This window comes from Colletes latitarsis, chromosome 2 (assembly GCF_051014445.1).
Source record: "Colletes latitarsis isolate SP2378_abdomen chromosome 2, iyColLati1, whole genome shotgun sequence".
NCBI lineage: Eukaryota > Metazoa > Arthropoda > Insecta > Hymenoptera > Colletidae > Colletes > Colletes latitarsis.
In genome coordinates, this window is record NC_135135.1 from 26388991 (window position 1) to 26402963 (window position 13973).

Genomic DNA, 13973 nt, shown 5'->3' on the forward strand with positions numbered 1-13973 from the left:
CATTTCTTTTTTTTTTTTTTCACCCTTTTCAAACGCAATCACCGTGATTTCCATTTAGGCGTTCGTTTCAGCGCTTCCTGTTCGAGGGCACTAATGACTTCTGCTGCGGCGACAGCCTCCCGCTGTAACTCCATTCAAAAACTGTGCCCGTGAATTGAGTAGCCTCTCTCGACCCGTTCTTTCTCGCTTTCGAACGGATCGCGGATCGCTCTGCCGTTCGGGGCCCTCCCCCCTGGAATCTACAAAGCTTGTTCTCCTCCGTCAACCTGTTGGCCCTGCACGTCGCGTTATGCAGCGTCCACATTGCCCGAAAGCTGATCTGGGTTCTCTCTCTTCCCTCTAACCTCTTCGAGGATGTATGTGAGATAGGAGGAGGAAAGAGAAAGAAACTAGAGTGGAGCGTTTCGTCCTGGTCTTGCTAGTGGACTAGTCGGTACCTCCAGTACTCGCCACCAGAGGGACCGCTCTCTCGCGAGCGTTTCGACCCTTCTGTTTCCACATATACCCTTCTCGATCGACCGTCCAATATCGCGGCGTCCTTAGGTTAGAGTCTGGTAAGATCGTTTTAGATGATTAATATATCGATCCTGTTCGTGGGAAGAAAAGGATTTAATATACTTGGAATTTATACAAGTTCAAATGAAACTAGTGTTGCTTTAATAGCATGTCGAAGCTTGAACGTTCTTTGTAAATGGTAAAACGTAAGATCCAACAACTTTGGGGGCCCCGAAGTATTTCAAGAACAAATTCAAACGTTACCAATTTAGTCGTTCGTGGTACGGAGGTATTGTGAAGCATTACAATGCGAGACCAGTGCCATCCTGACTCGACTTTGGAAGTGTGAGAATCCAAACTTTGTATTACCGCGGGGAACCGTGGGAGGCACTATAGCGTTTAGTAATACAAACTTTGGCCAGCCCAGGAAACATTTCCCATCTCAACATTATTCGTGACAAACCATCTTGCTGCCAAAGGATACCATCTTTTTGTAATGAAAACTCAAGTATTTGTAATCTTTTCACGTATGAAATTATTTGTGTATAATTCCGTTATAATACCATCTTCCATTTTTTCTGTCTGGTAACGCAGGCTGTCTGGTCGAAACGTAGATAATTGCAACCTAATCGCTCGATGAGGTTGAAAGAGATAAGCGGCGATTCGTTGCCTCGAGTGAACATCGGGGCGCGATAAGATATCCGCGTGTTATTAAACATTACGCAGACGTAATAAGCGTCTCAAGTAACCTGGCATGCATCGTTCTGCGGAGTTTATGGTCTTCTTGGGGACCAAAGCGTCCGATGACGACTGTTCTTGGAATGGTTATTAACGATTAAATTCAAAAATTTCAAATCGTTCTGGAAAAATTATTTTCGATTGCAGGGGTTAATTACAATCATTTTATGTCAATAGACATACACCCGAAATCCTAACCACTTTCTAGAAAAAAATTCGAGAAGTTTTGAAATTTTTCGACAATATTAAAAAATCTCAAATCGTTCTGGAAAAATTATTTTCGGTCGCGGGGGTCAATTACAATCATTTTAGGTCAATAGACATACACCCGAAATTCTACCCACTTTCTAGAAAAAAATTCGAGAAGTTTTGAAATTTTTCGACAATATTAAAAAATCTCAAATCGTTCTGGAAAAATTATTTTCGGTTACGGGGGTCAATTACAATCATTTTTGGTGAACAGACACACTTTTGAAATCCTACCCATTATCGAGAAAAAAATTCGAAAAGGTGTGAAATTTTTCGACGGAAAAAAAAAATTTCAAATCGTTCTGGAAAAATTATTTTCGGTTAAGGGGGTTAATTACAATCATTTTTGGTGAACAGACACAGCTTTGGAATCCTACTCATTATCGAGAAAAAAATTCGAGAAGTTTTGAAATTTTTCGACAATATTAAAAAATCGCAAATCGTTCTGGAAAAATTATTTTCTGTCGCGGGGGTCAATTACAATCATTTTAGGTCAATAGACATACCCCCGAAATCCTACCCACTTTCGAGAAAAAAATTCGAAAAGGTGTGAAATTTTTCGACGGAAAAAAAAAATTTCAAATCGTTCTGGAAAAATTATTTTCGGTTACGGGAGTCAATTACAATCATTTTTGGTCATTACACATACCCCCGAAATCCTATGCATTTTCGAGAAAAAAATTCAGTACTGGCGGAACTTCTAGAATCTCCCATTACAATTTTTCCCTGAATAGTCGATTTGCATACAACATTATTGCCTTATATCTACTCGTGGAATATGCTTCCGCAGTTTGACGAGACAAATCCGGATCACCCTGAATATAATGGCTTTGAAGGATTTTGGAAGCAGCGCAGGAAGTGATAGGATAGAGCAAAGTTTAGGAAGTGTCACGGAGAACATGGAAGGTAGAGCGAAACAGGGTCAAAACTATTTTGAACATTTTCATGCAGACACCTGCACGATAATAATAAAGGCAATTTTCGTTGGGAAGCGAGCATAAGAATATTTATAAGAAAAAGTAGACGTGTTAAAAACTTTGTTTTAGAGGTTATATTGTATTTTAAATGAACGCATATTTTATTCCTTTTACGTTCGTATGCGAATCTGTGCCAATTTAGTTTTCCCTTTCACACTTTTTACTGTCATATACTCTCAAAAATGTAAAGTATATATAAACTATATATCTAAGTGCAGACGCGCCTTTACAAAAATATAAGAATTATACCAGGCAGAACGTAAATTCAACGGTAAACAATTATAAGCAGATTTATTTAATGACCAATCATGAAAAATTAATTTGAATTTTCCTTGGCTGTTTGAGTTGCCTTTTGAAAAGTTTTGAGCATCCTCAACGACAGAATACTTTCCTTTCAATGGCGGATCTTCTGCCTACAAAGAATTGCAGATATAATTAATATATCTACAGAGACGTTGCACGAATTTATCCTATCTAAAACAATTACCAATCAACTTCAAAGATTCCTTTCAGCGTGATAAATTTCGAAGCAACCTCCGTTCAGAGTACTATTTCACATTCTTCGCGTCAAAGACTCGTTTCCTTTCTCTTCCGCTTTTCATTCCCGTCTCTTTTTACAACAAACGACGCGTTGTCTTGGCTCTGTCCTGAACGGGTTAACCTATCTTGCAACCCGTCACAAACCTAACAATGCACCGTCTAATGATTAAAAACTAAATCTATAGATCTAGCTTAATAATAAAAAAAAAAAGAAGCTACGTAAGTAGGTTGTGTATGAATAAATTAAAAAGAAAACTTGTCGACGGTTGCGTCGCGTTGGGTACACTGGACACCGTCCGATAACCGAGGTGCAGCTGCATTGGGCGGCGTGCAGATTAGGATGGGTTACCGCTAGGGGGAAAAAACGCGTTGATTTTCGTATGCTCTGATTACTTTACAGATATATTTAGTGTCTTTAGATAATTCTACTGTATCGATCCCGATCTTCTCTACGTTCCCGATCGTTTAAATCCCTATATCGTTACATATGTTCGCGTGATCTTCCCGCGGAATTCAGTCGGACAAGGCGAGAGAAGGCAGTTCTCCAAGTTCATCGGACCTTGAACGATACAAAGAGCGATGCCCACGGGTTGGGAAAGAGGGGTCCCCCGAAGGTTTGCGCGTGGAATAATCATGAAACGTAACCGTGGCCTTGGCTCAAGCTCGAGCCGCTTCCGGAAGAGGTTAATACCCGAAACGCATCGCTGACTCGGGAGGGCTAGAGCGTGTCGCGAGCGGTTCGAGTTTCTCCACGCTCTCGCGTAGGGAACGAGCTGTTCGGAACGACTGCTATTTATTTGCTGGATCGTTGTCTTCGTTAAAGGTCCGCCGTTTTTATGATCGGGGGCGTGTAACGATCTCGCGGGACGGGAAAGAGAGAAAAGCACAGCGGGTGGCCCCCCTCCGTAATCGGTAACGGGTAATTGGCTAATTAGAGACAAATGCGATCCTTAACCGGGTGGGGGAATTAAACCGAAGACGCGCGAGCCAATTCGTCCGTAATTTGTTTCGCAATCGTCGTCGGTGACGTTAACCGAAAATCGAAGCAACACCGGGGAACTTTCCGTCGACGCGTTGTCGGTTCTTGTCCGCGTTTACTGTTGTTTGGTAATAGAATTCGATGTTTTATCGTTATTAGAAGTCAACTGTTCCCGTTGGAACCGGTAAACGAAGAAAAATAGTCGTAGTGCATTTGAAGATAATTGAAGAATTCTATAAGCTTGTGGAAATTAAATTTAATTTCTATCTGAATTGCTTGCTTTGAACTTTTGAGGTTAAAGAGTAGTTGCGTTGTTCCTCCGATAGAGGCGCTAGCAGTAGACGTGACAACTACTTTCTGGTCTAGTTTACATGATTTAATGGTATCTCTTTTCATTGTCGATAATTTATTGATAATTATTAACATATTAATAGGATTAGTATTCTATTTATTTTTGCTCGAAACTGACTTGCACTCTCGTGGACAACTTGTTGCTAGGAACAAACAGTTTGCAAGGGCGGACTCAGCAAAGGGACACATAGGGTAAAAGCGTTTTAAAAATTCTTCGTAAAGGCAAAGTCGACAAAAAATATAATAATAAAGGCACAAGAGCATTTTGTTGAGTTTGTTCTTCAGAAAAATGCTTGAAACGCCTTTCTCTCTATGCTTCTGTCGAGTTGGGCCTTACAACACATTATTTTCTGGGTATATAAAATGTTCAAAACAGGAAGTTTCGTATTTTGGAAAGTTTTTCTGGAATATTATAGTACGCGTTCGTAAATGGTAAACGATTGTTAGATGCGTCTTCTGACATAAATAATTACTTGTTCGGCGGAGGAAGATTCACACACGGTGTGGTGTAAATTTCAACGGTGCTGATTGCCAACTTCGATGTTTGCGTCTCTGGCATGCAATCGCCATCGTTGGAATTCCAATCTCACCACGTGGAAACATTCCTCCGCCGAAAAAAAAAAATGGTTATTTATGTGTGGAAGATACGCCTAACAATCGTGTGCTATTCACGACTATAACCGTACCTGTGATTTCTCTAAGGAATTCTTCAAAATCCAAATTGTACGATCTCTGTCTTCGCGCGACTTTACCCATTTTTTTTACATATTTTCAAAAACTGATTTCAAACAATTGTGAACCACACGAATCAAAATTTATCCTGGTATTTATTTTTGTAAAAAATACAGAACGAATTTAAATTTTAAATATTCATGTATTTTTATTTTATGCGCATACGGGTTAGAAAGAAATTTACGTAAAAATGACACGAGCACATCGAATGGAAACGACGGTGGGAAAAAAACATTAAAATTAGGTCACGTCTTTACATTGTACGATGTAATTAGAATCAAACGGATAGAATTCTTGAAATGCCCACGTCGTAATCGTAGGCAGAAACAGCGTGACGAGGAGTAGGTCATTTACATCGACCGAAACGTAGAAGTAATTACGTAATCGCGGGAAAATCGTTCCATGAATTTAACAAATCTCTGTTTCGTTTTCTTGTCGCCTTCGATCGTCAAACACGAAAGAATCTTTGGATTGGAAGGAGTGGAAGCGATAACGTAATGAATTTTGAGAAGGTTTCGATGTAATACGTGGAATCCAAGATGGCGTTGGGTCTTGTAGGGCTTAGATAACTTCCATGTTTATAAGTATAGGCGACGCAGTGTCCGGACGACCGCGTAGATAAGAAACTGTGCAGATAAGGGTGGATACTCTAGATTTTCTCTTTCAATGGCACAATGAATTTGCAACTGTACGCCGGAAAACGTACACCAATAACGTTTCGCGGTCGAACGACACATGCACGAATAATTGTGTCCCCTCAAAAGAGACCGACAACGCCATTTGAAGACTGACTTCCGGTTAGAAACCGATTCCGTAAAATACATCGATACGATCGTTCCACTGTATCCTGTCGAGAGCTAATTTGTCCTCGACCTGCGTAAATTAATATTTTTATACACACACTTTTCGTATAAAATTGATTAATCGTGATAATTAAAGATATATTTTTTAATAGTCGATATTACTGCCATATGCAACAAGCTATGAGTATTTCTTTTTTAAGTGGATTTAAGGTTAGGTACAGAAACGTCACTTGAAAGATCGACAAACAAAAATGGCGGACAATTTAATAGAGTTGATACTTCTGTCGTATGCAACAGGCTATGAGTGTTTCTTTTTTATGTTAAAGCAGATTTAAGGTTAGATACAGAAACGTCATTCGAACTATCTACAAACAAAAATGGCGGACAATTTAATAGAGTTGATACTACTGCCATATGCAACAAACTATGAATTATTTCTTTTTTATGTTCAAGTGGATTTAAGGTTAGGTACAGAAACGTCACTAGAAAGATCGACAAACAAAAATGGCGGACAATTTAATAGAGTTGATACTACTGCCGTAAGCAACAGGCTATGAATTATTTCTTTTTTATGTTAAAGTGGATTTGAGGTTAGATACAGAAACTTCACTAGAAAGATCGACAAACAAAAATGGCGGACAATTTAATAGAGTTGATATTACTGCCATATGCAACAAGCTATGAGTATTTCTTTTTTGTGTTAAAGTGTTTTAAGGTTAGGTACAGAAACGTCACTCGAACGATCGACAAACAAAAATGGCGGACAATTTAATAGAGTTGATATTACTGCCATATGCAACAGGCTATGAATTATTTCTTTTTTATGTTAAAGTGGATTTGAGGTTAGGTACAGAAACGTCACTGGAACGATCGACAAACAAAAATGGCGGACAATTTAATAGAGTTGATATTACTGCCATATGCAACAAGCTATGAGTATTTCTTTTTTGTGTTAAAGTGTTTTAAGGTTAAGTACAGAAACGTCACTCGAACGATCTACAAACAAAAATGGTGGACAATTTAATAGAGTTGATACTTCTGCCATATGCAACAAGCTATGAATTATTTCTTTTTTATGTTAAAGCAGATTTAAGATATCAGAAACGTCACTCGAACGATCGACAAACAAAAATGGCGGACAATTTAATAGAGTTGATACTACTGTCGTATGCAACAAGCTATGAGTATTTCTTTTTTATGTTAAAGTGGATTTGAGGTTAGATACAGAAACTTCACTCGAACGATGGACAAACAAAAATGGCGAACGTGAGAATCGAAAGTCGTATCGCTGTTATTAGAGAATAGTATAATTTGGGAAGGTCGAATAGCAGGGAAAAGTTTAAACCGGTGCGGTTGACAAGGCTGGTCCCAGACTCGATGCTCTCCTCTCCGTCACGGTCAAACCGTACCCACGTTTGTCGGTCAATTAGAGTCCAGACCGAGTACCGGTAACATAGAGGCGAACGGTTTGTCGGTGAACGTCCGCAGGGGGTCGTCGACCCAAGCCAAAGCCAACCCAGCCCTCCTCCTCTCCGTTCGTCGACTTTTAACGTCGCTTTTACCGCACTCCGCCTCGAACGCGGACGTTCTCCCAACTTCTCCAGTTTCTCGACCTTGATCCGTAACTTTTTTTTTTTATAAGTCACCTGGGCCCGGGGTGTCGGTGTTGGGTCTCCTGCCCCGGTAACAGGAGAGAGATATGTCGTCATCGAGCCCCGGAGATTACGTTACTCGGCACTGATCCGCACGATCGACTCCTCGTAATCCTCGAGCGAGTCTTCTAGCAAAGCAGACGGAAAAATAGGCATTCTTTGTGAATTTTTTTTATTAAATCATCGTGAGAGTTTCTTTTTTGTACCAAATTAGCCAACAATCTAGGAGTTCGACGGTGACATTTATGAGTTATTTCGAAAACCAATATGGCTGACATCGTGGCGGTCATTTTGCTCGTTCGAAACGAAGGAATCAAAATATCATAATCTTATAGCTCCAGCTGTAAATACACATTAAACAATTTTTTAAATTTTCATTATTTTAATAATTAATGGTAATTCTATATTTCAATTTTGAGGAAAATGTATTTAAAGTTTCTGGTATCGGTATTTGACTGCTTGGGAGTTCCGACAATGACATAGGTTATTTCGAAAACCAATATGGCTGACATCGTGGCGGTCATCTTGCTCGTTCGAAACGAGGGAATCAAAATATTATAGTCAAAATCTTATAGCTCCAGCTGTAAATACACATTAAAACAATTTTTAAAATTGTTATTATTTTAATAATTAATGGTAATTCTATATTTCAATTTTGAGATAAATGTATTTAAAGCTTGTGATATCGTTATTGGACTGCTGGGAGGTATCCATTCCCTCCAAATGTAAATTAAAAAAAAATACTAAACGAAATCGATCTTTTTCACCGTGGATTACTGGAAGACCCCCTTAAGCGCCTTAATCTCTGTCCGAGCGATTGGAGTTCTGCCCAGAGAGTTCCTCGGTAAACGTTCCGGGCGCATTGTCGAATAAATTAAGACGACGGGGACGAGACCGACGTCCCTGCCGGTTGAGCCTCCGCACGCTCGCCACGTTCTAGCCGAAAATTTGCATGCGATATCGTGTGCCTGCCGACTGTTCCCCGGGACCTACACGGCACACTCCCGCAGAGATTCCGCTTGATAACAAGACCCGTGAGTCGGTATATCCTCGAAGAAGATCGATATATTTTGCAGCACCGTGGATATTTTTAGGCCCGAGCAATATTTTCGAGACTCAATGCTCTCGGTCGAAAGTCTCGCGAACCCTAAATTCGTAGATGCGTTGGAAACCATTATAATCCCTCGGATCGATCATGGAATTCTATTAAAATATACATTTTAAGTTCCCTGAAATCGATTAGCGATAAATACACTATCAAAAGTAGACTTTACTCCTTGCAAGTTGAACATTGTACGAGCGTACATTTGAAAGAATCCAGGCGAAGGCTATAATTAAATACCTGCGATTGTTTTCTAGAGCATATAACTCCTTCGCGCCCGTGGAAACGCGCAGGGAACGTTTAATTACTAGTCGGTTACATCGGGTGCTTTCTAACCACTTTACATGGCGGCACACTTGGGAGAAACTCAACAGTTTCATCTTTCCCAAATAACTAGGATCGCGTTAGCATTGCAAAGACATTTCCAGACACCTAGACCGATCCGGAAACACCTACAACGCTGCCTAGTTTAAAAATAAGATCGACCCCCGTCGTAATTTCCCCGGAACGCGAATGCTTTGCCACGCAAGAGGACCCCAGTGAATTACAGTCGTCGTGTTTTCTCTGTTGCAGCAATTGTTCCGAAGTCAGCCGCAGGGAGCCACGCCGCAGCAGCTGCAGTTGCTGCAGCAACAACAGCAGCAACAGCAGCAACAGTACCTGGCCGCGTCGCAGGCGCAGCAGCAGCAACAGCAACAGCAGCAACAGAATTTTCCCACGGCACCGTACACCGTGATCAGCGGCCAGGAACCGTACGTCGGCGCGTTGATAGCCGGTGCACCACCGCCGGTGGTGCCACAGTATTATGGAGTCGCACCGTGGGTTTATCCAGCGGGATTGCTGCCCCAAGCACCACCTCAAGCAGCGGCCCCACCGCCCCCCAGGCGACCGCTGACACCGTCATCGGCCGCCGCCGCGGCAGCTGCCGCACAAGACACGGCAAACAATTTGGCGCAGACTGTAAGCGGCTAATTAGTGGCCCTAACCTGATCCCAGGCGAACGGACATCGGCCACGCTCGGTGTTTAGAAATAAATCCCATTGTCGACGCGCCGTTTTAAGCTCTAGTCGCGATACTATACGTTGCCACTTTCGAACAAGTACCTACCACCACCAGAAGGTCTTTGGTAGAGATTAAATATAAACTTGCGTGCTATTTACCGACCCATTAACGCCTCTACGTCTCTGTTAAGCGTTCGAGTGCCAGGGAATTGTTACGATCCTTAAGCACCCATGAGAATAGTGTCGAGGAGGCAAAGGTGGAACCTGTGGAACGCCTTAAGGGTTCACCGGGCTGGAATCTCGAAAAGAAACCAGTTGTGTTGACGATTCCATCGTTAGATTCATCAAATTCAATAGCTTGAGTAGAAGAAGTGATGAAAGGCTTTGAAAATATCTAAGCTAAAGCGATATACTGAGATTTGTAAAGACAAGAAAGTTACAGCAATTTGAATACCTTTGCTACACATAGAATAGAAAAAGCTTCATCCATTGTTGTATCTTCTCATAACACCGCGATGCATATCATAACTATTCATGATTAGGTAAATTGGCGTTTATATTACACTGTTAGTTGATCGACTCTTTAGATAGAAGATTGAATTTAATTGAAGAATTAGATTTGATTCGTACTTGTGCCAAATTTCAACACGATCCACCGAGTAGTTATTGAGATCCTTTGCCAGTCACTTTGAAAAATGTGATTCAGAGAAAAGCGACTTTCAAGCTTCAGATAGTAACGAGAGATACTTACAGCTGTCTCGTAATTAATCTGCTATTCCAGTTCCATAAAGTGGTCCTTCCTTTTCCTCAAAATACTCTTGCAGAGCAATTCTCGAATCTCTCATAAATCACGCTATCTTGATCTCTATCTTGCATGCGTTTTCCATCCATTACGATTTGCACTACATGCGCCTGTCCGCTTCGAATTTTGAAATCGTACCGAACGTTTCATCTGTAATTATTCCTATCTTCCGACGAGTTTATTAAACTCGAACCAATATTGAATCCTGATTAAAAAATAAACTGGTGTTTTCTGCATGGATCCTCGTAACTATCTATGGCACTCAAACGGTTAAAACTAGTCGATACACACGGGTGGTGTTTTCTGATCGCCTTCGTCGGTGATGCTTTGATAGAAGAGTAACTGAAATGGACGTGTTAAATCTTTGCAGGTTCAGGGACAGTATCAGGTGATACCAGCGTATTACGATCAAAATGGATCCATAGTGATGGGCGGTGTGCGTGGATTAAGCTCCGCGGCAACCCCCATGAGACTGGTCAGTCCTGCGCCGGTTTTGGTGAACAGAGCCCCGTCTCAACCGCCGCCCGGACCACCAGCTCCACCGCCACCGAGTCTATACTCTCAACCGACCCCCACATCCCACAGTAACGCGACAGCAGGAGAATGTTTGGGTAAGGTCCTCAACGATGGTGGACACTGTAATTAAATACCCGGATCCGCCCGTCGTCGTTGTAGATATGTGTTATTGTTTTTCGGTATTCTTCCCTGAGAAGTACAGAAATACGTACGTACATTAGGGGGCATGCAATGTGCGACAAGCGGTGTGTCTCTGGTTTCCATTACCATTGGCAATATAAAAAAAAAAGTATTCGAGTGTTTCAAAGTGAACATATTTTTAGAGACGCCCGCTTGTCCTGTTTCGCGTGCCCCTCGGCCCCTATACATAATATGTATATACATGCATGGCACACAGCGATATATCAACGAATACTCCAGATATACATTCGATCAACGTAACCGTGTCTCTGTTGTCTGTACATACGTGTGTCACGCCACGTATTAACCCCGTGACTAAAAAAAACAAAAGAAAAAGACCGTTAATACGAACTATATCGATGTCAATAGCGGAAGCGTGGTGTGTGTATGTGTTGGAACGGTGTACCGCTAGGCTTAATAGACGGTGTGAGGTTGGTAACGTACGGCAGATTAATTGATAACTAAGAGCGTGTGTGGGTTGCGGGCTTTCGGTGCAGGTCTGGCGGCGTGCAGTGCTGCAGCGGTGGTTGCACAAGCCCAAGCGGTCGCCGTACAGCAGGCGCAGCAACAAGGATCAGGACTAGCCGCGGGTTTAGCCGCACTAGGATACGGGGGCTCCCCACTGGGGGCACTGGGCTCGCCCGCTCAGCTGCAGAGCACAGGTACAACATTCTCTAGCCAACGACCAATCATTGAGAGCCCTCCTTCGGTATCAGGCGTCGTCGGCTTCCTCGATACGTTTACCGTTTTGTACATAACCAAGATCGAATATGTTTTGCATGCTTTGCGAGAGCGTATCGTTTGTCTTTATTGTCATGTTGAACACGTATCCTACTTCCAGTGCTGTCCTTTTGTCTTTAAAATCGTAACCGGTGGCCGCGCGCATATCCGCCGTGCATCATCGATTCCGCTTCAAGACCACCGTCCGCCTTTTTGTTCGCAGGTCTCGGTCTTGGCGCTTCGTCAACCGCTCGAAGAGATTCCTTCGATAGAAACACGTCAGCGTTTAGCCCCAGCTTGGAGTACAGCCGCGGGAAGTGGCCCCAAAGTTACGGAGCCCTTGGTGAGAATTACTGCTACGCTGGATGGGTCCCTCCTCGGCCGTAACGATTGTCCTTGGCCGAGAATGTGACGCCACTACTACTCTCAGCGAGAAAAGGATAGCACGCTATGTTGTTTTTAGTATTTTTAGAATAACGTGCTATCTTTTTGACGCACCACTCTACCCTAACTTCACTACCACGCTCTACAGTTTGTCTACATCCTCGTAATTGTGTTTACAGGCACGGTAACAGCATCGCCAAGCCCATTAGGATTATCCTTGACGCCACCACCAACTTTAGGCGGATCTTTGGGCGGCCTGGTCGGTGGAGCCAGTCGCGTGTCCGCTGCTCCCGGGGCCGAGGCAAAGTTTCGCGCGAGCACGGTTCCGGCTTTAACGGCGAACGGAGTTTTCGGTTCCAGTAACTCCCTTTTCCCTAACCTGGTGGGCAAACCCGGTCGCGGAGGCACCACCAGCATCGGGGACAAAAATGCTGGAGGACGATCACGCTTGCTGGAAGACTTCAGAAATAACCGGTACGTGGTTCTCGTGTTATGCGTTCGTCAACGGTGTTACGTTTCCGGCGGCGAGCTTACGTTACAAGACGCATTTCCCATGCTGCAGATTCCCGAGTCTTCAACTACGCGACCTGGCGAATCACATAGTCGAATTCAGCCAAGATCAGCATGGCTCCCGTTTCATTCAGCAGAAACTGGAACGCGCCTCGGCCAGCGAAAAGCAGCTCGTGTTCCAAGAAATCTTAACTTCTGCTTACTCACTGATGACGGATGTATTTGGGAATTACGTTATCCAGAAGTTCTTCGAGTTCGGCACGCCGGAACAGAAATCCACCCTCGCCCAAAAGGTGATTATCCGCGATGGTATCTTGTTGGTTCGTTCGTAACAGAACGTTTTGAAATGATGATTAATTTTGCGTGTCAACTGATCTTGTCCATTGATCGAGTGCAATGAAAGCCTGAACGAGTTGAATGAAAGATATTTCAAGAGGCTCCTTGAATGTTCCTACTTTCGTATGCGTGTTGCGTTAGGTTCGAGGACACGTACTGCCCTTGGCACTGCAGATGTACGGCTGTAGAGTGATTCAGAAGGCTCTTGAATCGATCGGACCAGAACAGCAGCAGGAGATTGTACGGGAGCTAGACGGGCACGTATTGAAGTGCGTTAAAGATCAAAATGGAAATCACGTCGTGCAGAAGTGCATCGAGTGCGTCGAACCGCGAGCTCTGCAATTCGTGATCGGTGCGTTCGCCGGTCAAGTTTACTCGTTGAGCACTCATCCTTACGGATGCAGAGTGATCCAACGTATCCTAGAGCATTGCACTCCCGAACAAACCCAGGGTATCCTCCAGGAGCTACACGCCGCCACTGATCAACTCATTCAAGATCAGTATGGTAATTACGTTATCCAGCATGTACTCGGTGAGTAACTCTTCACAGATGTTCCGTTTTTCTTTTACCTCGACGAAAATGCTTTTACTTTTGCCTGTTTCTTTTCGAAGAACATGGAAAACCGGAAGACAAAGCACAGTTGATCAACAGCGTTAGGGGTAAAGTACTTACTCTTTCTCAACACAAGTTCGCGAGCAATGTTGTTGAAAAGTGTGTAACTCACGCTACGAGACAAGAACGCGCTGTGCTCATCGAAGAAGTGTGCGGCTTTAACGACAAGTAAGTTTCCCTCGGTATCGCTCTTCCGTGGTAGATTATAATTAAAGAACCGCGAGGTTTAAATCCAATTTTGCCGGGGAGGGCACGAAATCCAATAAATTCCTCCGTGTCACTAATATTTTGCA

General features: G+C 42.9%; 1 protein-coding gene across 3 annotated transcripts in view; it reads left to right on the top strand.

Moving 5' to 3' along the window:
* Nucleotides 1-13973, top strand: part of Pum (pumilio) — a 176037-nt gene that overhangs the window by 152536 nt on the left and 9528 nt on the right. For 2 of the 3 annotated variants that reach the window (XM_076783181.1, XM_076783183.1), the window contains 8 exons: nucleotides 9192-9578; nucleotides 10792-11032; nucleotides 11615-11779; nucleotides 12061-12180; nucleotides 12401-12695; nucleotides 12784-13024; nucleotides 13209-13599; nucleotides 13680-13848. In XM_076783181.1, the coding sequence (XP_076639296.1) occupies nucleotides 9192-9578; nucleotides 10792-11032; nucleotides 11615-11779; nucleotides 12061-12180; nucleotides 12401-12695; nucleotides 12784-13024; nucleotides 13209-13599; nucleotides 13680-13848 (2009 nt within the window). The remainder of the gene's footprint in view (nucleotides 1-9191; nucleotides 9579-10791; nucleotides 11033-11614; nucleotides 11780-12060; nucleotides 12181-12400; nucleotides 12696-12783; nucleotides 13025-13208; nucleotides 13600-13679; nucleotides 13849-13973) is intronic. The other variant, XM_076783182.1, reaches the window with a different exon arrangement.